General features: G+C 45.0%; 1 protein-coding gene across 1 annotated transcript in view; it reads left to right on the forward strand.

Annotated features, from left to right (window-relative positions):
- The first annotated feature begins 2,047 nt into the window (after positions 1-2,047).
- The window catches only part of MICALCL (MICAL C-terminal like), a 37,534-nt gene continuing 13,263 nt past the window's right edge, over positions 2,048-26,318 (forward strand). Inside the window, exons 1-7 of the mRNA XM_030482240.1 lie at positions 2,048-2,075; positions 4,352-4,544; positions 7,413-7,585; positions 8,783-8,857; positions 12,997-13,094; positions 15,320-16,664; positions 24,275-24,369. Of these exons, the coding sequence (XP_030338100.1) occupies positions 2,048-2,075; positions 4,352-4,544; positions 7,413-7,585; positions 8,783-8,857; positions 12,997-13,094; positions 15,320-16,664; positions 24,275-24,369 (2,007 nt within the window). The remainder of the gene's footprint in view (positions 2,076-4,351; positions 4,545-7,412; positions 7,586-8,782; positions 8,858-12,996; positions 13,095-15,319; positions 16,665-24,274; positions 24,370-26,318) is intronic.

Consider the following 26,318-nt stretch of genomic DNA (forward strand, 5'->3'; position numbering starts at 1 on the left):
GAAATAGATAATGTGGTAAGTACAGCCAGGCACAGACTTATGAAAGACTCAAGCACTGGCAAAATTAGATATCTTGAAGCTTACATGAGAATTGCCACCTTGAATTTAGGAGCTGAATGGCCACCTCAATCCTTCTGCAAGAGCTTGAGTTTCCCCAGAGAGCATGTACCTGCTGTAGTGCCCAGAAGTGCCAAACAACTTGGGCTTATCCCCTGCCTGAGCGCAGCTCAGTCTCCAGTGAGGATCCATCTGCACCTCCACGAGGGCTGGTTTATCAGCAGCTCGGTGCGTGACCGAGTGGTCACTAGAGGTGCTGGTCTGAGGTGTTTAACTCTCGGTCTGCAGTGTGATGGGAATCAGGGCACTGAGGTTTAGAGCCTGGTTTCCACCCTGGAGTCAGATTGCCAAAAGATCAGTATCCTCCTGCTCAGCCTCGCTGTGCTGATGTCTCAGTGAGGGCCTGACTGCTCGTGCTCCAGGGTAGGTGGCTGTCCAGGATTCAGGGGGAGCTGTGAAGCTCTCAACTGAAATGGGGAGGTAAAAGGGCTGCTGCTTATCTTGCCTAGCTATCTGTTCAGGATGCCCCACCTTTGTGTAAGTACTCAGCCTTTGGGCTGATTCAGAAGTTAGTTTGGACAGCCCTTATCTTCTTGTGCAAAAGAAGAGCTTTAAAGAACTCCCAGATTTCTTTTATGATTCCTTGTTTAGATCATGTTTCTCCTTTTGATACTCCGTTAAAATTGACGGCAGCGATGGCCAGCAGTGGAGACACATCTGATGGCCGATTGGATTTGTTTGCATTGCTGTGGAAAGGCAGGTAATAATTCCCAGGCGGAGTCCAGGCCTGCGGAGCCTCCAGGCTTTTGTTTGAATTGGCCACGCTCTTCCTCCATGGTGTTTACACAAATCCAGCAGCAGCTTGTCCCTGCTCTCTCTACTTGGTCTGTACCCCTCTTGTTCTCGGGGTTTGAAATCTTTCTCTTGCAGGAGCCCAAAGTGCTCTGCTGGGCTGTGTTTCACCATGCAGCACCTGCCTGCAGGGCTGGGGTTCAGTCTGGTGCTGCAGGAAGGGCTGCTTTTAGGAGAGACCAGTCAAGTCGTGTAACATCATCAGAGCCTACAAAAACCCCTGACACTTGGGCATCTGGGACATCTTTGCTTTTTGTTTGAGCCTGTTACCCAAGGTGCAGTCCTGTGATGAGAAGCAGCAGTACTGACTTTAATCTTTTTTAACGTCCTGCAGAATGTGTAACCCAGTGTATGAGTTAGTGTGCACATCCCACGCACTGAAACACCAAGGCAGCCCAGTTTCTGCTTCAATGGAGTTGAGTCCAACATAGTTTATTCAACTTTATATGTCACAATGCAAACATTGATTAAATATGTTAGTAAGGAATGGGTTTGCTTTCTAATCTTAGAGTGGTTTGGCTTAGAAAGGGACCTTTAAAGATCTGTTCCAACCCCCCTGCTATGGGCAGGGATCCACTGGATCGACGTGGATGTTGATGTAGGTCGCTGATCTTAAACCTGATTGGTATCTCTGTGAATGCAAGCTTATCTTGCTCAGGGAGGACTCGGCTGTCTAACAGATTCCTGAGAGGGGCAGCTTCTAGGTGCTGAATTCAGTTGATACCAGAATATAAAAAAAAAGAAGGAAAAAAGCAAGCACAGAAATCTAATTTCAGAGAGGTGATGGTGCCATCTGTCACACCATCCAGTGTCCTAGAAGATATCCTGAGGGCCCTTCGCTGGCTCTGACTATTACGTCTATCATGTTTGAAACCTGGGTGTGTAACGGGCTATTGCAGAGGGACTTGTTTGCTGGAAATCTGTTCACATTCAGGAACCACGCTGGGAATCATTTTAGGTAGTCTGTCTGTGGGTTTTGATGCTCCCCAGCTGTGTGTCTGTTAGTCATAAACATGTTTTCCCCTCTTTCCTGTTAGCGTGGTGGGGAAGGAGTATGTACTGAGCATGCAGGCAGATGGCAGAACTGACTTTCTTTAACAGCCACTTGCAGCGACCTTGGGCAGTGCTTATTGCCAGCATGGGTACAAAGTTCATAGACAGAGCTGGTAAACTTGTTTGGCTTTGCTTGTTCTGATTTTCATATAAAATGCAGCTTTTGCTAAGGAGAAAGACAAGCTGAAGGACTTGGGGTTTACAAACTGGCTCACGATACTGCTTTCTACTTTGCTTCTGGAGAGTAGAAATGGCACATTGCGGTGCGGTCCAGCCCAGCTCTGGGGGAAGAAGGGGGCTGTTCCTAGGAGGGTTTCCCACTCTGCCAGGCTTGCTGTGCACTGCCTGTGAGCAGCTCTGGGGTGGGTGGCCTGGCTGGGACAAAGTAGAAGTCAAACATAAAAATCAGAGAGGGATGAATTTCCTCCGTCTCCCAAAGGAAATGAAATCTCTGTGGTCAAGAAACACATGGCTGCTGTGGTGCTAGTGAGCTGGATGTAGAGCCTGAGCACATGTTTTCACATGGGAGCATCCTGCTCTGGGGAAGCAGCAAGCCACTCCTCCATCCTCCTTGGCTTCTTGTGCATAGGAGTAGAAGAATTTTAAAAAACACAACAAAACCACACAAAACTCTTGTGAGCAGTGGAGTCTTGAGGAATTTTCAAGCCAAGAAAATACACTGATTTTTCTGAAGGATGAAAAAAACAGAGGTCCCCACTGCCTTTTGGAAAGTGTGATGATCTGTGTCGCTTTGGAAAGACATAATTGGTAAAACTACAAAAATAAAAAGGACTCAAAGCCATGTTACTCAGTCTGTGAGCACAAATAAGAGCGCTTCACCAGACCAGCACAAAAGTTGTACCTGTAGAGCAGTCATCACTGCCACCAGCAGCTGGGCTTTCCTCAGTGGTGCTTATTTTCAGACACAGAAAGGGGATGAGCACAGACAATAACTGGGAGCGGTGCAGAAAACACCAGTTTTCTTTTTCTGGGGGAGGCCCGGAGCTACATGAATCATGGAAAATAAAGGCTCAGCTCTGCTGTCACAGCCTGTTTTGAACACCTTGTTTCAGAGCTCCACAGGAATGGTACCAGGGGGAGGGGACAGCAATGCATGGACCAAGTGATCTGAGATGAGGTTAAGGCTCGGTGCGGTGTGGGTTTCGCAGCTGCAGTACTTGCAGGTGGGGAATTGCTGCTCTGTAGGGTCTCATGGGCCAGTGCTCTGGCTTCTGTGGTATATATAATCCTCCTGATGGTGTGGGATTTGCTTGTAGCATTGTTGTTCCCCATGGGTTGGTTTTCTGCATTCAACCGATGCATACATTTGGCGTTGAGTTAAAAGCCTTTGCAAGGTGAAGGATGGGGAAGTATCCTCCTGCAATAAATGGAGGAGCTCCAAGTTAAAGAGGGGTTTAATTGATGTTTACTAGATAGGTTGCTCTAATAGATGAGAAAATAAGCCTTGTCCCAGGTCCGGGTTGGGTTTTTTTCCTTTTATACGGTTCTAAATTAGAAGCAGCAGTGTTGAATTAAATGTGGCAAAAGCACCACACATGGGAGGTAAACCGAGGAAAGCCACTCTCCAAGAGCTTGTCATTTGTCCCTTCTGCACCGAGCCCCAGGGGAACTTGTGCAGCTGGTATGTTTGTATTTGCCTGTGCAGGAGGTTGTGGATAGATGAGACTGCTCAGAAATTAAGGATTTCACAGGGAGAGATGATCTGTCTGTGGCTCTGTCTGCATCACCTGGGGTGAGCAAAGGAAACTTGGCTTTATTCTTCATTCCTCCTGCTTGAATGCAAAGTTCAGGGATGGTGCTGTTTAACTGCTGTGATGATGATGCTTCTCCCAAATCAGGGTCTGATTGTGCTGTACACACTCAAAAATAAGAGCCTGTGTTTATTTTGCTTGCTCCCGCTGTCCTAAATTGACCTAAACTTCCAATGAAAGGCTGAAGGCTTAGCCACCCAGGCAAGATTGGTCCCTGTGCCTCCTGCCACACATATATGTACATCACGGGCCTGAAAAGAGACTGTAAATCCCTACTTGTGTGGCTGGCACGTGTTGTACTGCTGCCACCTGGCATCCAGCCTGATGGCTGTCCCACGGAGCAGAGCGAGGACCTGCAGCTGCAAAAGCTGAGGCTGCCCCTGAAGTTTCCTTCTCTCTGCATCTGAGCTGATGAACCCCAGCAGGGCTGTACTGGGTTGAAGGGATGTTCTTGCTGTGCCAGGCTGTCAGTGCACACACCTTGCCTGTGGGAACAGACAGGGCCTCACACAGAAACCACTGGCGATGGCCAAGGACCACTTGAACATGGGGGTGAGGTTCCTCCCGTGGGCTCTGTCCTCTCCTAATATCCTGCTGTCACCTTTGTGCTTTCCCAGACCGCTGCCTGCCCACAGCTGATGAGCCCACCTCCCCAAAGAAGGCAAAGAGCATCTCTGAGTGCTGCGACTTGGAGAGCTGGTTCTCACCTCCTTCCCCTGAGTGGGCCACCGTGAGGGTCATCCCCGAGGAGGAGATGACGGAGCACAACCTTCTCGCTGTCCGAGTCATGGTCACCAGTGACGCAAGCAGGTACTTTAAAATACAAGTAAGCCTATAAAAAACCCTATAAGAGCTGGTTGGTTTTCTCTGGAACACTAAGGAAAAATATAGCAAAATACAGTACAGAATGTACATACAAATGGGGGGGGGGGGGGGTGTGTGTGTGAGAGAAGGGAGGAAGGAAAAGACAAACCGCTCAGAATAACAACTGTTCTTCACCGCAGCCATAAATCCCCCAGACACATGAGTCACTCTGCAACAAATCTTCAAACATTTGCATCCCACACAGGGGCCTGAATCAGAGGGAAAACCATTGTCCTGATCAGCCTGGGTTCAGCTCTTTGTGCACTGAAAAAATGTCGGTTCAGGGATTAGGGCAGTGGGTGTGCTGTGGCAAAAGGTGCATCCTGTGGTGTGGCTGCCTCCCACCTTGGACATCATCCTGCAGCTCCACACCCCAGGCCTCTCCCAGCTCCTGCCCACCCCTAAGAAATCTGAAATTTGATGACCCCTGGGGAGCTGTCGGAGGAAGCCCGGTATCTGTGTACGAATTAGAATGTATTGGCTTTCTGGGCAGGATTCTGTAGGAGTTCATTCCGTCTAAGGATTAGATTGGTATCTCGCAAGTAAAGCAGTTCTCCTTACTGAGAACTCAAAAAGAAGAGGGAGAGCAGGGTGGGGGAAAGGCAAAAGAAAAAAGGGCAAACTCAGAGCCAACTGTTGCAAACACTAAGCTATTGCTCTGTAAGGATGCTCATTCAAATTCTTGATGTCCTTTAAACACCTATCCGTGATGCTGTGTGTGGCTTGTGGACAGCCACGCTTTCAGAAATGCAACTTTCTGCTATTCCCTGCAGTGGATTTAAATGGCATTTGTGCTCTGCTGCATGGGTCTGGGGAAGGAGGAACCCCTCCAGAGTTCCTCTCCCACAGGGGATGGAGAGCTCAGGGAAGGGTTTCCTACCTGCTCGACAGACCCCCTGTGGAGCTTGTGCTTGTATCCCTCACCAATACTCTCCAGCTCATGGTGCCCCTGCAGCGCCCGGGCAGCAATGAGAGTCAGCTAATCCCTCTGATCTGAGGGATCAGCTCCCTTCCCTTTCACAGCCCTCGTGGCTGGGTGGCAAGGCCCCTGGGTCCCTGCCAGGGGTGACGCTGCATCTATCACCCTGAGGTCAGCCCCCCGCTGCTGCAGTGTGCTCCAGAGCCCAGCCCCTGCTGAAAAACGGGGCACGAGAGAAATAGCAAGTGACAAATGGCACTGCTGAGCTAGCTGTGGGTCACTTGGTGGGATGGGGAAAACCACCAGCTCAGTGACACAGCTCTGCAGTTCAGGCTTTAGGTGCTTGTGGATAATGACCACCTAGCAAGCAGAGATCGGAGGGGAAGCTATAGCTTGCACTATAGCACTTACCTCCTTGCCAGCCAAAGAAAATAAACATTTTGCTCTTTAAAACAGAAATATATCAATCAATGTTAATGGCAGGTCCTTTTCTTTTGTGTGGCACTCTGCCCAATCTCAGTGTGGTATCTCTCCATCCACACAGGATCTCAACTATCAAAGACTTCATATATTTGTATTTTTAAATATATCTCTCCATATGTTTGACACAGCTTGAAAGACACCTAAAAAGTGCATGTTAGTGCTGAAACCTAAGGCCTTGCTGATTCAGCCTGCTGAGAAAGCAATGCACCTGGAGCTGTACTCCCATCCTTGCTGCCTTGCCAGCCCTGGCCTCCCAGCACTGCTGGTTTGAACTGGGCAAAGCAAGGATGGCGGGCACTACCCGTATGGCATTTACCCTGGCTTTGTACAGACTGCAGCCTTTTCTTTAACTCTTCTTCCTCATGTCTCCTGGGCTGAGCCTTGGGCTTTTACAGTCAATCTTTACTTTCTACAACGCAGTCCTATATAAACACCAAACAGCTTTCTCCTGCCACGCCAACAGGACTACTCATGGCATAAGCTCCTCTTTTTTAAAGTAGAGCTATTAATCATCACGATAAATCTATGAATTAGGTTAGCAGTATTGTCTGCATTAGAAACATGCTGAGTGGGATGGTGGCACGCTTGTTTACGGCACTGGGAACGTGGTCACATCAGAAGGCCTCAAAGTGCCTGTTGCTGAGGTTGAACGGTGAGGCTGCTGCACCTGGGAGCCTGTTCCTGCAGGACCAGCACCATGAGGCAGCTGCAGAGGCACTGGCACCACCACTGCTTGCCAGGTGATGGGTGCTCGGCTGACACCAGAGGGGGGAACCGGTTCCACATCCCAAATGGGCAATGAGACCAGGTTCAGCAACAACCGTATTTAATTTGAGGGTGAAGCCCACCTCACAGTCAGAGCAAGCTGTCCTGACAGATCAGGGCTTGGCGTCCTGCGAGTTCTCTATGGCGTACCTCTGATTTCCAAAAACTTATGGGAAAAAGATAAAAACATAGTGTTTTGACCCTCGTGCCTTCTTTCTAGGCCAGTTACGGTATTGCAAATGCTGTTTACCTCTCTTCATCTTAGTGTACAGCCTTGCAGGCAGAAGGACCTGTCCCTGCTAACCAAGAAGTGGTATTTCACCCCAAGTTTGTCTCGACAGCAGTTTGATTCCAGGTGCTGAAAGTAGAGATCGTGGGTATGAATCCAGGCAGCAGAAGTCTGATGGGAATAGGGATAGCTCAGCTGTATTGCACCTAGAGCAAATTACAGTCCTGTAACAATAGCAATGAAAAAAAGCAAAACGAGGGTGCTGACTCTGGCTGCAAAAACACCTATTTCTCTGTGGCCCGCATTGCTGTCAATGCTGACGCTGGTGTTTGTTGCACTGGAGGGGAAGAAATACCTCCATGCTGTGCATCTTCTGAAATGTCCTGCTTTCTTTCCATCTTGCCCTTTTACTCTGTAGCTCTGAGCTGGAGTCTGATTTTAACGGTGAGTCATCAAACTCAGAGGTGAGCGAAGGACAGACCTTGCTGCTGGAGCTCCCGACCTGCCCGAGCCCTGTCCAGAGGTGGACATCGCTCGCCAGGAGCCCTGTGGCACTGGAGGAAAGCCCCAAAACATCCAAAGTTGCTGATGGTAAGCAATGTCCTGACCTAAGGATGCTCCAGCAGCCTCTCCTGGGGGATGAAGTCAGGGATGGGGGGAGTGGAGGCTGTTGCGGGCAGTGTGGCCGTGTTGTACCTGTTAAAGATGTCTTTGTTTGGGGGATTTCTGCCTTTTGAGTGCTGTAACTGAAACAGCATTTCCAAGATGCAGTGTAACCTGGGGTAGCTGTGCCTCGTGCTTAGCTTGCAGGGGTGGGATGAATGTTTTCCCACTGGTAAAAATTTGGGATGTTATTAGCGGTATCTGCAGTGTTCCCTAAGGAAGGGTGATGTTGGGAAACACTAGAGAGCTCTGCTTGTCTCAGTTAGTATTGCTATCAGTAGCTGCTTAAAATTTTTGTATCAGGTAAAAGCAGAAGAGGGAAAGGATATAGCTAGCAGGGAGGTGGGGAGAGGTTTGGGAACAGTCTGCCTCCAAATGGAAACTCATTTTGAAGCTGGGGAAGGTCAGAACTAAAAGATGCGCTAAAAACAACTGAAGAAATTGTTTTGTGGAAAATAAAAGGCCATTGGCATTCATTTCTTCCCATGTCCCACCACCCCCACATCTATATATGCATTTTTAATCCAAACAGAAAAGAGAGGATTTCATACAGCGATTTAAATTGACTCTTGAATAATGGAGCACTTGTTTAGGGCAAAAAACCCCGGGATAGCGGCAAACCCTAAAGTGTGCCCAGCAGCGTGTGGTGTCATGCAGCCACTGAAGGATTTTATCCTTTTTCCTCCCCAATTTCTTGTTCTCCCCCACCGCCAGCTGCTAAGGACACCTTCCTCCCTGCAGTCACCTTCCTTCCCACCATACCAGCCGGGTTATCAAGGTCTTGATGAGCAGCCTGGCTCCCAGCTCTGCATCCTCACCCAGCTGCACCCCTTCGGTCTGTCTGTCCGCCCGTGCCGGCTGCACCGAGGCAAGGGTCGGTGCTGGTCTGGGGACAAGTGAGAAGGATTTACATGAGCTCCTTCCCTCCGAGCCTCTCCCTGCTTCCAGCAGCGGGGCCGGCGGCGGGTGCGCGCTGCCCCCTCCCGGCCGCTGCCGCGGGGAGAGGGCTCGGGAAACCAGCGCTCGGGTTTGGGGTTTTTTTTCCCCCTTTTTTCCCCATCTCTGTTTTTGCTCTCTGGCTTTTGCTGCGTTACCTGACCAGGTGTCTTTTCTGTTTCTGTTCAGCGCTACAGAGAGCCAACAGTTTTCACTCCACCGCATTAAATAAGTATCAGAATTGGAGGAGAAAACTCCAAACGAGTGAGTAAAGCCTGAGAAACAATTGTGTCTTCTATTCGCACTGCCTTCTCTTTTCCTGTCTCTCAAATGTCTGTTTCTTCTCCTTTCCTTTAGAAGTTTTGTAATTTTGAGTCACTACACGAGAAAACAGAGATCTAAAATGCACCTAATATTTGTTTTTCCTTTTGTTGTCCTCAAAAAAAAAATCAAATTCTCTTTCTGTGTGGCTGTTCCCTACATTATTACATGCACCAGCAGGTAGTGTCTGCTCTAATTCTCCAAGAAAATGCACCCCTATCCCAGAGCTGTGTATTCTGTCTCTAGCCCTGCCTGCACTGATTGCTTTTGGTCAGGTGCAACACTGGCTCTAACATCATGAGTATCACTCATCAAGAATGCTCCTGGAGGTGCCTAATTACACCCAACTACAGGTGCTCTATCACCTCTTTTTTGTTGGAAAAAATCAGGTGATGTTTCTGGGTTACCAAAAGGGGGAGATTACTAACAGCCATCCCAAGAAATGACTTGGTGAACATAAGTATTACCGGTTCTTGTCCTCTAGTAGTTTCACTTGGTTTGGGCTGACCCATCTCTGCTCATGCACAGGAATGCGGTTTTTTCGACAACAATCAAGTCTGCACTCAATTCACTTCCAAAACACAGTGCAGTCACCCCTAGCAGCTGAGGCTACATCTAGGTAACCTTTCTCCTAGGCTGCAGTCCCAAAACAAGCTATCCATCCTTGGTCACACCTCTGCTGCTCATAACAGGGTTGCCTGCCTGCCTTGGCACAGCCCCTCTGCAAGCCCACACAGTGCCTGCTCAGTCCCTGCTAAGGACTCACAGGTACCTGCCAGGATTTATTATACCAGTATGAGAGCTGGGTGAGCTTACCAGCATCCCAAACCCTCCCCAAACTTCATTAGAAATGCACTCATAGCTGTTAGACTGACAGTTTTGTTGACAGCCTTAAGTATAAAACATGAATGTACAGCAATGGAAGGGGTTTGTGGATGTGACCGAGTGCCACAGTTTCTGGGCACGGAGACAGCGGGTTTTGGGGAATGGTGGTAACAGCTGTTCTTTAACCCTGCCCTCTGTAATGAGGGGGATTGCTGCTGCTGCTCAGAGTCCCAGTTGCCTTTAGAGAAGTTAAGGCTTTGCTCTCAAAACAAGTAGGATTCCTGTGTCTGTTGCAGGACCAGCATTCAAGCAGAGGCATTTGGGCTTGCTTGATTTGAATGTACATCAGGCTTTAAGATTATTTGCACGTACCCACTGTGGGACGAATTTTTATATCTCAAAAGAGGAGACAAGCTGCATCTCTTCTTCCTGTCACAGGGCTTGCCCCCGAGTCAGGTGCCTGCAGGTACATGTGAGCACTGTCACCACCCACCCTTGGAGGCTCCCGATGACAGACATCTGGGATTACTCAGTACATCTCAGTAGGGGATGCACACGGCTATTTCACAGTCCTGAGAGGGTGCTCCCACCAAGCTCACCTTCAACAAACCATCCCCTGTGATAGGCTGTCCCCAGAGAGGCAGCAGTCGCAGACAGACAGATGGGCCTTGATGGGGCTGTGTTCCCCAGGATTCACTGCACCTTCAAGTCATGGGGACTTGCTGTGCTCTGAGAGGCCTCTCTGGAGCAGCAGGGGGAAGGCTGATCCATGGCCAGGGTGGGGAGGGAAAAAAGTCTCATGGTATCTATGTCAGCCTTGGGGCTGTGTCCGAGCACTGTAGAGCATTTGGAGATTGGCTTATACATCAGAGGTTGGCTTCACCAAGAGCTTGGATTTTAAACCTTGCCTTAATTGAGCTCAATTTTTAAAAGATCAAACAAAAATTATGCTTATTACAGGTTTGATGGGGGGAAAAAAAGAAAGACTGAGAGGAAAGAAGAGAAGACCATGTGTCACTCTTAATTTCAACTCATTTCCAGCTTGTTCTCAGCAAGGACATTACTTAATCGTTTCCCAATTAATTTTCCCATCATTTTATTAAAATCTTCCATGTGCCTCAAGGGCTCTAGAGGGAGCTAAAAGCCTTTGAGAGGGAAGCAATGCGCTGCATGAATTTGTCTGAACTTCAAGTATGCTGTTAAAACGAGGTGTAAAGCACATTCGGTGTATGCTGGGAACAGAATAAAGGTTTTTTTTTACTCTCTGGAGGAACACTGTAAGTCTTAGATTCTATATTTAATCCACTTAATGTTTGGTTACAAGAATTCATATGATCATCACTCACATGAAAGAAAAAAATCTGTCTTCTTTTCAGACTTATTTCCCAAAACACATATGTTTCATAAACAGCACAAGGTACACAGCCAAGGAAAGAAATCAGTGTCATGGTTATATTGGCTGAAAGTCTCAGAGCAGGATATTACCTTTCAAAATCTCTAATCCCCATCGCATGGCCGCAGGGAACACTGTGCTCTTAATTTATCTTGGTGACTTGGAGCAGCTTTTGGGCCAAGCAGATCATGATGGTGCCCTAGGGAGCTTTTATTTTTTTAGATCCTGTTTTGAATGTGAAGCTGCAAATTCAGCGTCTTGGTGGGAATAAATCCAGCATTGCAATAGGTTGCCCAGAGAGGTGATGGAGTCTCCTTCCCTGAGGGTATTTGAGAGCCTTCTGGACACAATCCTGAGCAATGTAGGTGACCCTGCTTGAGCAGGGAGGTTGGACTAGATGACCACCGGCAGCCCCTTTCATCTTCAGCTATCATGTGGTTCTGTGAAAGACAGCAAGCTGTGGCTTTGCATGAAGCAGTGCTCCTGCATGCACAGGCCCTGTCTGTGTAAGCTCATGCACACCCACAGGAGCTGTCGTAGGGAGCAATTGTCCCCACGGGCATGTGTCGCTTCCCTGCAGATCCTGGCTGTGGGGTTTATGCCCTCATCAATGTTATGGCTGTCGCTGCTGCAGTGGTTGTGTTTCCCTTGGTGTGCTGAGCTATGACATTTGCCTGTGTCAAGAGGTGCAGGGCTTTAGTGGATCAGGCTAAACCTCTCTGGCTCATTTATGCAGGTGATGGTGGGATTTTTTTTGTCCTAATTCTTGATTCTCCTGTTTTCCCATGACTCAATTCACTTTACAGAACATAAAGGTCAGCCCCTGGTTGCTAGTCCCTGCAGGAGTTCCTTAACGAACTCCAGTGCATCGTTTCCCTCTGCTCTTGACCAAACATAACAAATTTAATCAAGATTGAGAGCAAATAGGTGAGACACTGAGAGGAAAGGAAAGTTGGGCCTCTGTCCCTGGCTTGTCTTTTCCAAAGTCCACATGCAGGAACTATCTCCTTTTTCTGGTGTGTTGCTTGTGTCCTTATGCGTATTTTAATTGCTTTGTAGAAGATCCAAAGTTTGCTTTGGGAACCTTTGTGGGTTTCAGAACTAATAATTGGGTTTGGGAGTTAATAATTCACCTATAAATATACTTGTCATAGCTTGTTACATATACATACCTATAAATATACATGTCATAGCTCGACATGGTAATATCTTGGCTGACGGATACTTTTATTCTGTGCAAAGATTATTTATTACATAAAATTCCCACAGGCATGAATATTAGAGAGCCCACCTGACTCCCTACTTTTTCTTCCAGCAGGTCTGTCAGTGCTAGTTTTGGTTCAACGCTTTTAGCAATTAGTTCCCTTGCCTGATCCTAGGAGAGCCCCCAGCATGCCGGCCTGTTGGCCTGGCCTGGGGGACTGCAGGATTAGTTCTGTCCTTACTGCCTGCAGGTGGTTGCATGTCCCATTTCTTTCCCATTCTGACAGACAGCCTTCTTGGAAGTCATCCATTTTTTTCATTTCTCGGAACTACCCAAAGCTTCCAAAGTTGCTGGTTGTTTTGACTGCCTCTGCTTTTAAGGCTGGTTTTCCAGAAAGTTTCCCGGAACTCAAAAGCTGCTTCACTAGGTCCAGCCAGAAAGTGGATGCAGTTCAGCACCACTGCTAAAAATACCAACATGTGTTTGGCACAGCATTCACACATGTGAGAGAGGCTGTAAACTTCATTACTTGAAGGTCAGCTCTTCAGGTACAACTGTGTCCAGATGACTGTTTAACTTTCTATTCTCGTTCTTTAATTGCAAACTTTATTTAAGACAAAACCAATATCGATGTGATGGAAAAATCTGTGTGTTTGGCAGGCTTCCCTCTACTGTCCAGCAAGAAACCTGGGCTACACAGGAAGGACAGCTCAGCCAGCCGTCAGAGTGGTCTTGGAGAGAATCCCTCCCAAACACAGGTACGAAGGAGAATTGTGCAGAGCGAAACACGTGTAGCTACTGTTGGGGCATGTCTGCTCTCGGCAGGCTGTCTGAGCATCCTCTGCTCTTTCAAATAATTTTGATCCTCACAATAACCACTGTGTGGAGTTATGCCTGTGCTCTACATAGGGAAGAGACTTTGATGCTCTGATGGATTAGTCATTCCCAAATCATGTGCTGAAGTCACATTTGCTGTGGGACTCAGACCTCCATTGCACTGAGAGTTAGGCACTGATCTGTTGCATCAGTCAACATGTAGGCACCACCAACCTGCCCTTCCCTCACAGCATGGGGCTTAGCTGCTGCTGACATTCCCTTCGTGCCACAGTTTCTGCCCAAAGGAGAGGAAATCCTCCAAACCTCTGTTCCCTGGTGCTCCTGAGCTGGCTGTTGGTCTATGTGCTCGTAGGGTTGGATGGAAACATGGCATGCTGGGCAAGGCCACGTGCCAGCAGTGGTGGGGTGAGAGGGTAACGCTTGATTGCTATACATCACTGGGCAAAAGACAAGTGCCAGCACCAGCCTTGGAGAGCAAATCCAGGAGTCAAGGTAAGGGCTCTCATAATGCCAGCTGTAGGAAACCTGGCATAAGAAACTGGGGGATTTCAGGCCATTACCGCCCTCAGACAAAGGTGTGCGTGTGTCTGATGTTTACTCTTTGTATCAGGTGGGCAGAAGACTTTCTTAATTTGCAGCAGGCCCTTGGCTCCACACCTCCCACAGCTCAGGAACATCTTCAGCTTCCTTCAGGACCTAGGATTTCCATTGCGTTTTGTGAGGTTTTAAATTTATGGGGGGTTTTTAGGCTCGAGGAAGGGTGGGCCTGCTGCATGTGCAGAGCTGCAGCAGGAGTCGTGACCTGCTGCATCCCAGGCAAAGGGCAGCACGTCCCCTGGACTCAGAGCTGGGTGGAGTGGGAACCAGCTCATGTCCTCCACGTCCTAGCCAGTTGTCCTCACCCTTGGGTTAAACATGATTAAAATTGCTTGACCCCAGGGTCTGCATTAGAAAAAGATAGAGTCTTCCACATTCATGATGGTATTTGAAATCCGGTCCAGGACAATAGGGCCAGGAAGGGAAAGTCCCAGGAGAGCAGAGCTGCACAATGCTGCCTGGCCACGCTGCGCACAAGGAGAGGTGACTGCTTGCAGCTCCTGCTCCATAAGCAATGCCTAGCAGCCTCATTTCTATTCTAAAGAGAGAGGATTAAGAGGGTGTTTATTTGTTTGTTAGTGTTTCTCATGTTTTTCTGTCTGAAATCCTGGCCAATATTAACTTTGGTCAACAAATACAACTGTGAAGCAGGGGGTAATCATTATTTCCTTACTTCTGATGTTTCTGGGAAACAAGAAGTCAGACAGATTAGTGGCTTCACTCGTGTAGATTTGGGAATCTGGCACATAAGTGGAAACAGGAATTGAATCTTTGCACCATCCATTGTCACATAGCACTGAGGTTAAAACACCTCCCTTATAAGAAGGAAAAAAACCCCCAACCTTCTAGTTTTGGTCTGCTGGCTAGATAATGTGGTCATTTCTCCTTGTTACTATCTCCAGCAGAAGATTCCAATGGCTCGAGTAATGAATTAAAACTTTAATTAAAGGAAAAATAGTCATAAGAGAGAACTAATTGAATTGTTTAAAATTACTGTCTTGCATTTTATGATCTTTTCTGGGTCAAGGTCACTTCATACCTATGCTATGTAAGCATGCAATATTATAAAAGCAGTTGGAGAGGATGGATGATGGTCTCTTGGGCTTGCTGGAAACACTAAGGTGATGCAACTGGAATGTACACGGGAGAAAAGAGCAGATCTGTTCTTGTTTATTTTCCTATAGATAGGACTGTTTCTTTCTAAGGAAAATACTAAAGGCACTTCATAAAGATATGACATTAGATTAGATTATTCTTAGCCTGAATAACATTATTTTTAGATCATGAAAATTTCCAGTAATATTAGATCTCTACTCCTAGAGAAATATTAGCCATTTAGGGAGAAAAGCTTTTCTTCTTATTGTATTGTCATCTAAATACGTATATAGATTATAAATATATATATTATATATATATTTTCGTATATACGAGTATATATATTAAACAGTATTATGTAAAGATTAAAATTTATTAAAATATTATTTGAAATAAAAGATAAACAAAACTATATTTTTCTATCCCTAAAATATTTTTTTCATGCACTTCACAGTTGGCTTATAAGAAACCACCAGAAGTCACAAGAGGACATTTCAAACCCTACAGCTCAGAATTTCAAAGAAAAGAAAAAGCCAGAGAGATGCATGAAGACATCCATGTCTATGTGCCCCATTGTCCTCCTTTTCAGAGCAGCACCAGAGGTTCTCCATGGACCGCTCCTGGGAATGGGACACTGGCTGATTTTTCTGGGCCTGAAGATACAGATAGTGACAATGGGAAATACACAGCCCAGGGCTGGAAGGAAAAAACCCAGAAATATACCTCTGAACCAGAAGATACTATTAGGAAGACAAAAGTGCTTTCATTTCTGGATTTGCAGGAGAAAGATGTCAAAAATACAAGGCACCCAGAAGAAAAGCTTGAGCAAGAATTAAAAGAGGTGGTTTTTACTCAACAGCCACACTTGTCATATGATTCAAACACGACAGACTTAGGCAGAACTAGTTCAGGATATCGAAACAAAGGAGCTCTGTGGACTTCACAGGAGAACGATGCTGACTGGAGAAAAGTTGTGTTCGAACGATCTGATTGTCCTGCGCCTCTCATATTTGCAAATGATGCTCCACCAGCTTTACCAGTTGGCACAAAAGATGCTCTGAGGAGTCCAGATGCACTTGCCAGGGAGCATGCAGCTGGCCAGCCAAAGTCACCACTAAAGCTCATAGCCAATGCTATCAAAAGGTCCATTTTTGAGCCTTTATCCTCACCACCAGAGGGACTAAAGCAGGACTCAGACAGCAAAGTCAAAGCCTCTTCAGAACAAGCTTTCTTCAGCTTCCCCAGTGCTCCTGGCTATTCCCTAAGCCAAAAGAACAGTAACAATAACAGAGGAAATAACACTCAGCCACCAGAGCTTAAAGCAGGGGAGTGGGCAGGAGGATATTTAGGAAACGGGAGCCATTTCTCAAATCCATCTAATTTTTCTGTTGGCTCTGAAGAGAGATCTCCAAGGGATTACAGCAAGGAGGTATCCTTCCCAGTTTACAGTTCTCACACCAGGCCTTCCCAGACAACCAGTATACCTCAGAAATCATCTTGCACTAGGATGGAGGATGTCCCAGGACTCCTAGAAAAGTTTACCTTTAAAGAGACTCTTCCAGGGGCTCCCATGGATGACATGTTTATCTGTAATGAAAAGTACCTCCTTCTTTCACCTCCAGAGCCCAAGAACACCTCCAAGGACAATCTGCATGACTCTACACAGAAGGGTAGTCTTGGGTCTCTCTTTGATAGACTGAGAAGTAAAGTTCATGACAGAGAAGGGAATTCCTTGATGTCATCTCTGCGTTTTGTGAGGGACCATTCTCCAGAAACCAAGCTCTGTTATCCTTCCACAGGTGAGGACCCGAGTTGAATGATTATTACTGTTATTGTTATGATGATGATTTAATAGCACTTAACATTTGAAATACCTGTGTGTGCTCATGCAAACACCTATCTTTTGAATGCTATGTTTAATTTACAGTTACTTTCTACATATGAAGACTTAATAAATCTATATTTTGGTTAAGGTTTAGGAGTTGCTTCTGGTTTAAAGGAGTAGAGTGGATTTGTAAGCAGCGCACAGCTTGCTGGACCCAAGTTTGGCCCACTGCTCACTGCCGTTCAAATGTGTTTGGGTCAGACAAATGTACCGGCTGAGGTGGAAGGAGTGGTTTGGCAGAGTGGGGTAGCTGCTGCTGTGACACTGGGTGTGTGGTGGAAGGGGGACTGCAGTGGGCAAGCACTGAAAACTCCAATGCAGTGTAGAGTACATTTGCTGCTCTTTCCATGAGGAGCTCAGAGGCTGAAGCAGTATGTTTGCAACAGCAAGAAGCTGTGCTTTGTGTATGTGGTTTCTCAGCAGATGTCTCTTCAGCTCTGTCTGCTGTTGTAGTGACCAAACTGTAGACATGCTTTTGGGAGCTTTGTGGTGTCATTAAATGCCCTTGTTCTTTCATGTGAGAGGAGATAGCACCTTACTGACCTAATCTGACCTATTTGTGAGTTTGGGCAGCGATTAAAAGGCATCAATTTTCATGTTTGCTTGCAAGAACAAGGTTAGTACTAAAATTGCAGACTAATCTAAGAAATATTAATGTCAGAGACAAACAGCAGTCCGCGTAATCTGAGCATAGGCTCAGAAAGAATTAAGTGCAGCATAGTTTCAGGTCTGAAACATAAGGTATGAGAGCCTTACCCACTGTGATCCATCTTTCCACTACCCCACTAGAGAAAGTCAGTTATGTAACTAAATAACCTATTGAATTTTATTGACTTACTTGTCTGTTTCTTACTTTATTAAATTGCAACCAAAACTGTAACCCCAAAATTGCTGCTGTATTGCGGCATTAAAATAACAATCTGTATATAAAATGTGAAGTCACTGAAATGTTCCCAGTAAGCAGCCAAAGCCTTTTCGCATCTTTTTTGCTTCAGAACTGCTGCATACTGAAAGAGACTTGACCTAAAGCTCATTAAAATTGATAGAATAACTCCTGTTCTTATTCCTGAATGTTTGGATTGGATTCTTGGGAGCATCCTTTATGTAACAACTCACAAAATCAGGCATCCTCATTGTGCCAGAGGATGCTAAGGACTGCATTGAACCCACAGAGTTGCTGGTGTTCACACTTGTCATGCTGTGGTCTTAAATGGGAAGCTTTTTCTGAGTCTAGGACTAGTCATTATCCATCAACTTAGTCAAGCTGACTTGCTTTTAACTAAATGTATTACAATAATTGGTATGTGGTGTTCCTACTAAAATGGGAAAAGTTCTTGTTAGGTTTGAATATTGCTCTACTTTATGTTTTAAATATTTTGGAAAACATGCTGGTTTAATATGTGTTGCTTTCCTCTGCTGTGCAAGCCAAAAGAGGAACGATTAAATTATTATAATTGTTGAATATAAGCATTGCAAAGTCTGTTCAGAGGGAAAAATGCAGCTTTCATTTAGCCATTTGCCCAGGAATCTGTCATCCTCAGTGTTTCAACATTGAAGCTCCCTGAACTTTTTCAAACATTAACATTTGAGTAAATTAAACTGGTAAAAGAGCCAAGTCTGCTTGACTCTCTAAAATGGCATTTCTGTCTCCTATTGGCACTTGTCTGAGGCTCAGGCTTGGCAAACTTCAGTCATGAACCGATGGTGAGCTTTAGCCCGCATTACATCATTATTTTTCTCTCTTGAAATTTACCATGAATCTCAGAAAATTTCTTTTCTTTAAAGAAAAAAAATATACTCCCAGCACCTGGCAGAAACCAATTTAATGAGGCTCTTTCTCACACTCCTCTTGGCTCTTTCCAGTAGGGCTTTTCTATCCTATTTGAGACCAGACTTGTTCTGTGCAAGTATGGTGGGTCTTACATTACACTGGTGTTTTCTCTCTCAATGGGCTGTTGGCTTGTGGAGCCAAAGAATGAGCTGGATGGTAAGAATCCATGGGCTTAAGATGAGACTGGGTGAGCTCACTGAAGAGAAATCCACTGAGGAGTAACCAAATGCTTAGAAACGACTTCCAATTTAGAAAGCTCCTGAACTGAAAAATGCTTGGAGGCTGGGCAAGTGTTGTGGGAGGAATCATGTGTCACTCCCCGGTGCCTATAGTGTTTCTTTAGACATCCACTGCTGGGCAGCCTGGAAGGACCTTCAGTCTCACCCTACACCTCTACTGCTGTTATGTTGCTCATCTTTCCTTACACTTTATCTTAGTCACTTTACCTGCAAATACACATCACGATGTCTTTCCTATGCTTATGACTTCTGCATTTAAGACCCAGGTGTCTGTCCAAACTAAAACTATATTCTGTCTGTCACTTCCTGCCAAGTGTTCAGCCACCAGCTGAAGGTCAGCATGAGGAAGCAGAGATCTTAATTACTCAGAAGCAGATTACCTGTCGCTCAAACTTACACCTACGTTACACCTTCCATATGGGTCTTTCCAGCTTCTGATAATCAGACCTGGTCTAAAAACTTTCATGCTAACACTTCATAAAAGCCATTCCTCAGAGCCACTTGGAAATTTTGGACTGTGTAGGGATCCAGCTGCACAGACTACCTGTGTGGGACATAGACAAATCTTACTCAAGTAATGGGGCTTCATGCGCTGTTTTCAGTGAAAGAATGAGTTTTTTAAAAAATAAAATCCTGTCCAAGTTTGCCTGTAGAATATACAAATGTCTCCAAATAGCCACACTGGAGTTTCTAGATGCAATTCCAGACTTTTGATTTACTGCACAAACATCTTTGAGGCTTTTGTCTGTTGATTCATCCTTTGTGTTCCAACCTGCAGTTGAAAAAACCCAGACTTGATCAATAAAATGGATCAATCAGATGGTTAACTGTTTTCTCCTACTTTTGACTTACAGACAGACCTTCAGAGGACCAGCCCACGAAGGTGGTTGGTTATTGACAGATGTTTGTCACTCCAGGGTTGCTTCTTGATAGTGATGGAGATGGGAGGAATATTTCTGTCCCTGACTAAGTGGGGATCATGTGAAAACATTCCTAGAACTGTCCCTTAGATGAGAGTTGTTGTAACTCAGTTTGTGACTGTGTGTTGTTTACATGGCTCCCTTCATTAAACAGGACAACCAGTTCTGCTGATGAGAAAATTAGATGTGTTATGAACTCACTTTGTTGGTTTTGTGCAGTTTTAGATTGAAAAGGGATTTCTTGCAAGTATTTCAGGTTCACACATGGTTCCCTTTACTGCATCTTTGTACCACTGAAAGTCTATGTGTTGGTAATGTTACTATCAGCTAGGACACTGTTATCTCGGTGATTTCATGTTTTAGAAGAGGATTGAGAGACTGCAAGATTAAATTACGCACCTAAGACATGAGAAATCTATGGAGAAGCAGAGATGTGAAGCCCACTCTTGATTTCTACTGGCCTTTTCATCTCCTGCCTCATGCCAATTCCCATCTGGTTTGGGATGCCAATGCCCCAAGAGATGTGTGTAGCTTTGCCTCTCTTTTGTAAAAGACTGAAGTACTTAAAGTGGTCATGATTAACATCAATGACTTTACAAAAATATGGAATCTTGGACACTTACAGAGGAAGCCAACAGATTAGTATAACATTATGTTGTCAAAATAGTTCCTGCTCCAAGACTTTCTCTGTATTTAGACTACAGGTATTACCATGACACAGAAACACCACAGGAAAGGGAGGTTGAGCTGTGACATGCAGAATGACAGCAGTGGTGGTTTTCCCTATTAATCTCCAGGGCAGTCAGCAGTGCTCTCCCATCTAATAGAAGGTATCACCTTCTTAACATCTTCATATGACAGCTCCCTCTTTGTTCAGAGGACCTTAAGTCAGTTAGGAAAACCAGTACCTTAGATTTATATGGTAAGGGAGGGGTTCTCAAAAGCACTGGGCTCAGGTCAAGCAGATCACTCTGAATGCAGTGAGGGTTTTGCCACTGGTAGCATTCAATGGCAGTGCACTTTAAGCCGAAGCAAAGTGTCTTTGAGACTCTTTACCAAGCTCTAACAAACTGGCATAGGAACACATTTCAATTTTATGGATATAATTTTTCTTAGCTCTTGTGATGTACACATATGAAGACACCAAGTCCCAGTATCAAGAATTGGAGGTTTCCTTCAACTTTATAGTGTATTCTGTGACACTGTGAAGTTGAATAACAATAGTAATATTACATAATATGCAGTTTCCTGGGATTTAACAGTTGTAAATCAGATATGCTGGAAAGGTGTCTTGACCAAACTCCTAGTAGCTACTGTGAGGCAGAAATCAAGAATAAAGATTTCAGAAATATTTGTTTCTTTCTCTCTTATAATTAAGAACTAAAACTACGGCTGACCATTCCTAGTGATCCAAAGTCATGTTAGCTGGGAAGGAAAAGCTCCCCAGTTAATTTGGAAGTTAGGGAGATGCTAGAGTACTTAAGAAATAAAGTAATTAAGTAATAAATGACTCCCTAGAAGGAATAAGATGGCCAGAAAGAGAAAGCCCAAGTCTAGAAGAGTTGAGTTAATATTTGGAAAAAAACATATATTTTGAGATCTTTTTTGTAGCTATCAAGCTTTAAGGCTTGACATGTTTTGAGTGGACAAATTACGATTATTATCTAACTTTACTATTACAATTCTAAGTTTCAGATTTAAATGAACTAGTAAGTGTAAAAGTCCATAAATTGAACATTTTTATATGTGAACTCCTTGTCCAAATCCTCCCGGCCTGGCAGCTAAATTCTATGCCTATTCCATCCCTTTAGAAATGGGAAAGATTAGTGCTAGTCATCTAGAGTAGAACATATAGATGCTGTGATAAAGAAGAGTGGTTTGGGTTTTTTGTTTGGATTTTTTTATTTTTTTTTTTGGTGTTAATTTGTTTGGAAATAGCCAAAGGAAACTAGTTGAGCAGAGCACTCGGTGGGTGACATTTTAATGTTGAAAGAAATGCACTGTCCCACTGTTTCTGTATCCCTGCAATATGGCAAGACTACAAATCTGGGAGCCAACTCCTGTGTTGTCATCCCAATTCTGTCACTCTGTGTGTGTTTCTGGGCACCTTTTTTTTCCTGTGGCTTCAATTATCCACATTAAATTAGTAGAGAACATCAGTGCTGTGAAACATATATGCAATAAATGTGACAGACTGTAACTGTCAATGTGTTCAGGTAGGTCCATCAGATGCCTCATCACTGAGTGGTTTCACATGGTCCTTCATCCATCCTGTAGGATTCTCAGGTGGAGATGATGAAGGACATTTCTGATCTCAGTTAGGTAGCTATTGTCTTACAGGGCTTTGGGTACCGTGTCGCTTGAAAGGCTGAGCTGTTTCGGAGCAACCTAAATGGCTTTTCTCTGCAAAGCAAGGTGCAAATACCTGGCTCTCCGTAGTAGATTGACATATGGAGGACTGTGGATGTTATGAATCTATTCTGTGTGCAGACATGGGCTTCCTGTGCTCATGAAATGGCCCTTGGAAGTCCTTGGGGAAGTCACTGACCGTGTCTCTATCTGCAAAAGGTGAAGAGCTCCTGAGCCCCATCCCTGAGGAGGAGGCGGGTGTCCTTGTGTTACAGCATGCTGCTTTTCCTCTAGACCTTGTAACGCTTTTTAAATTATTGATACCACTCAAAGAGGAGGACATAGGCAAGCAGTCACTTATTCCCACAGCTGAGAGAAGAAAGGGAGCGTGTAATTGCTTGTGTTTCCTGCCGTGCTGGGCTGTAAAGTTTGCCCTTTGCATATTAGGGAATTTGATTTCCCTGTCGGCATGACTGCAGGGTAGTTACTGCAATCTTTTAGTTGCACAGGGAGAAGCAAGGTATGTGAGTTTACTACTCAAAAGAAGTAGTGGCTGATACCCCCCATGCCTTCCTCCATCTCATGCATTCAAAGGGCTTTATGGCTGACTGTCACTGCTGGGGGCAGAGATGGGATGAGGCTGGATTTGCACTCTGGTCTGCAGAGTGTGGGGCAGTGCGTGGCACTGGTGTGACCCCAGCAATCCTGAGCCATCGGAGAGTCCCCAGCACGTCAGCAAGCAGGAGCATTGTCCCTGCCTCCAAGTGGCAGCCTGGGCAATCCTGGAGCAGGGGAATCCCCTGGGAGGCTGGAGACCCACCTGGAGGGCTATTGCACCTCCCTGCTTTCACTTGAAGGTGTCTCCTGCCCAAGGACTTGCCCTGCAAAAAGGATGGCAGGACCCAAACCTGTTCTACTGGACCCTCTGAGGTTGCAGCTTCATTGAGCAAGAGGACTGGGTTCTTCCAAAATTGAAATTGCCCAGAAAAATCAGAATCTCTGCCTCAAATTACTTGGATCTGCTATTATTGCTTTACTGTCTGGGACGAATGTGTTTCATGGATCCTGATTTTAAATTAGGGCTTGAGATGGAATTCCTACTTCAGGACTGGGATCCAGGACAAAGAAGAGAAGAAACATTTACACTGGGAGAATGGGAAGTGATTTTAATCTGAATACAACTTGCACCCAGGCAGCCAACTGTTACCTCGAAGATACAAAGGAAAATGGCACTGTTAGCTTTAAATAATGTACATTTCCAAGATGTTGCCCAGCTGTTAATCATTAACCCTGTAGCAGGTTGAAGTGTAGGGACAGATGTTCCAAAAATGGTTTTATTTTCTGAAATAAAGAGAATGAAGCTATGAATTAGACAAATTAAGAAGAAATTCAAATATTTACACCCAGTTGAAACAAGATGCTGGAAAAACAGGCATGATAAAATTGCTGCAATTAAACGTAATTTAATTTATAATTCTGAAAGCATGCTTCCTCCAAAGGCAGCCTTGGAGTTTTCCTTATGGAGTGCATTGTTGTGATGTATGGATTTTCCTGACTTATTATGGCATTTTAATCAACAGTTCAATGATGTGATAATATTCCTAAAGCAGAAAAATAAGTGACATTTGTTTAGACATAATTAATGAAATATTTATGTTGCATGAGGCTGTGTGATAAAGCCTTGTTCTCTTAGTCCATTTGCTTCTGATTACATTTGTGATTTTTTTATATGACCAGACATTCTGACGCCAACTATTTTACACTGAGCAGATGTCATGTAGTAAAAATGGGTGCCAGATGCTACAAGCCACATAAGGGTAATTTGTTTAAAAGCTGGCTCAGACTTTTTGCATTCAATTACACTGTATAGTGAGCCTTATACAATCATTTGGGTAATATGGCTAACTTCAGATATACATTTTAATGAATGTTGAGTGCATTCAGAGCAGCATGCTACACGCAGGGTGCTCAAGGAATTAATTTATTTGTATGTAATACCTGTAAAAAATCAAATATACCCAGGCAGAGTTTTTGACAGGCATCAAGAATCTAATTAGTGCCATCAGCCGAATTTCCACATTGCTCTAGGTGCTGCTGATTAGAACTCAGGGCAGGTGCAGAGTGTCTGTGTAAGTTAAAGAACAGTATTTTTTGCTTCACTGACTATTTTGTTCCTGCATTTTAGGATGTGAACACCTAACTGTCAGAAAACAAGCTACTGAGTATTCCACTTCTTCCTCTGATGATGAATTTGAATCCAAGCCTTCATTAACACACAAGGTAATCTTGACTTGGAAACAGAAAGTTATTTCCTCAGTTGGGCTGTATTTAAGATTCATCATATGATTTTGATCTAAAACACACAGAAATTTCTCAAAGTGGGGATTGGAATGTTTTATCAGTGCAGGTTACGTGTCACGGAGAAAAAACACATTAAAACTCTTTAAGGAAGATGAACATCAAAATTTCTTTTTCCTCTTCGGATCTTTAATTCCCCCAGGTTGCACCAGTGTTGACAGAGGAGGTCTTAATTTGACAGACAGACATGTTTCACTGAAACCACATTGAAGCTGCATTCTTAAGTGGCCTTAATATGTAGCCCAACAAGCAAACTATTGAAAAAATTAAAGTAAACAGATGCAGATTTCCTATGGGGAAATACAACTTCATTTGAGAAGCACTACAGGCAGGTTGTTTGGAAACTGCTGTGTTTATCCTAATCAGCAGCACTGCATGAGCCACCAAGTTGCACCCAGAGCCTACATGCCAAATGGGCAGGCTGCACAGTGGGGTCTCCGAGCCCTAACCTGGTTCCTGTGGCTAGTGATAAGGTTAAAGCACCAGTGAACTCTCAATGCCTAGCTCTGATGTGAAGAAACAGAGCTTTTATTGCCTGAATAGCTCATCAGAAATGTGTTTACCTCATTCCTGTGGAGAATATCAGTAAGTGGAGTTAATAGTTCAAAGTGGCCTTTTGATTTGTTGCCTTTGAGGTGGGGTGGAAACAAGGAAAGCAAAGCAAGAGGCTGCCCAGTACTTTGGAAAAACAGCCAAGCTGAAATTTAAGTGGGACTCTAGATGAAAACCCAGTTGCACAGCTCCAGAAGAACAGAAGTGCCAGGAGGCAGCAGTGCAGTAGTGTGTGGCAGCACATCCCGTGAGTGGCTCTGTGTCAGGATGCGCTGAGATGTCAGAATTCATCATTCATCTTTCCCATTACAGGAAAGGCAGTCCATAGTAAGATAATATTATGGTGAATTAAATGAAGTCTAAACAAAATAGAGAAAAGAAGGGAGATACGGGAGAAAACTGGATAGGAGCAACTCCCAAGAGTTCAGGCAGGCACAGGGACAGGCAGGGCTAAGCAGCAGGGAAGGCAGCGCTGCCAGGCAGTGCCAGAACCAGAGTGAATGAGCAGCTGTCGCACATGGGTGTTAGCAGTGATTCAGTTTTGATGCACGTTCTCCACTCAGCTTGTTTCTCTCGGCTACCACCTAGCACCTCTTTGCATGCCAGTTCTTGCCTGCTATTTCGCCGCTACCATTTGTCTCTGGAAAACTCAGTGGGAAAAATTTTAGCAAACAGCTTCCTCACTTGATAGTTTTTTGTCTTCTCTATGGTGCTTGTATATTCTGTCTCCTCCAAAATGGGAAAACCACAGCTTTGAAGCACTTCCGGATCGCTTGGGTCAAGGGCAAGATAGAACAAGCGCAGGTGATTCCCTTGGCCAGCCCTGCTTTCCCAGCAGCAGTGACAGGTACCCCAGGGAAAGGGAAAAAAACCTCTGCAATGCCATAGAGAACTGGCACTGGGGAACATTTCATAAGGCTTCAGGTAGTGTCCTATGATGGCTGTTTCTAATAGAAGGATATATCCCTTCTACTGTGTTACAAGCGATCCAAAGTGAATTTTACTACTTAGCAGCTACAGCAATAGAAATGGATCAAATTTCCTTAAACTGGAGCTTCACCCTCTCTGTGGTTGGCTTTTTCCCTGATTGTGGTGGTGTCTGCAGAAGCAACTTTGTGATTCAGACATTTTTTTATTGATAGACACAGTTCACACTCATTTAGGGTTGCAATAAGAGCTTGTAATGATTTAAAGTCAATATAGGCAAATGCATGAAAATATTCCTACATGCATATTTTCATTTCAGTTAGGTTGCCCCAAGCACCCTCCAGTAGTGGACCTTATTTTGAGGAGAGGAGTCAAGTTAGATGAGATCTAGA

Source organism: Strigops habroptila, chromosome 4 (genome assembly GCF_004027225.2).
Source record: "Strigops habroptila isolate Jane chromosome 4, bStrHab1.2.pri, whole genome shotgun sequence".
NCBI lineage: Eukaryota > Metazoa > Chordata > Aves > Psittaciformes > Psittacidae > Strigops > Strigops habroptila.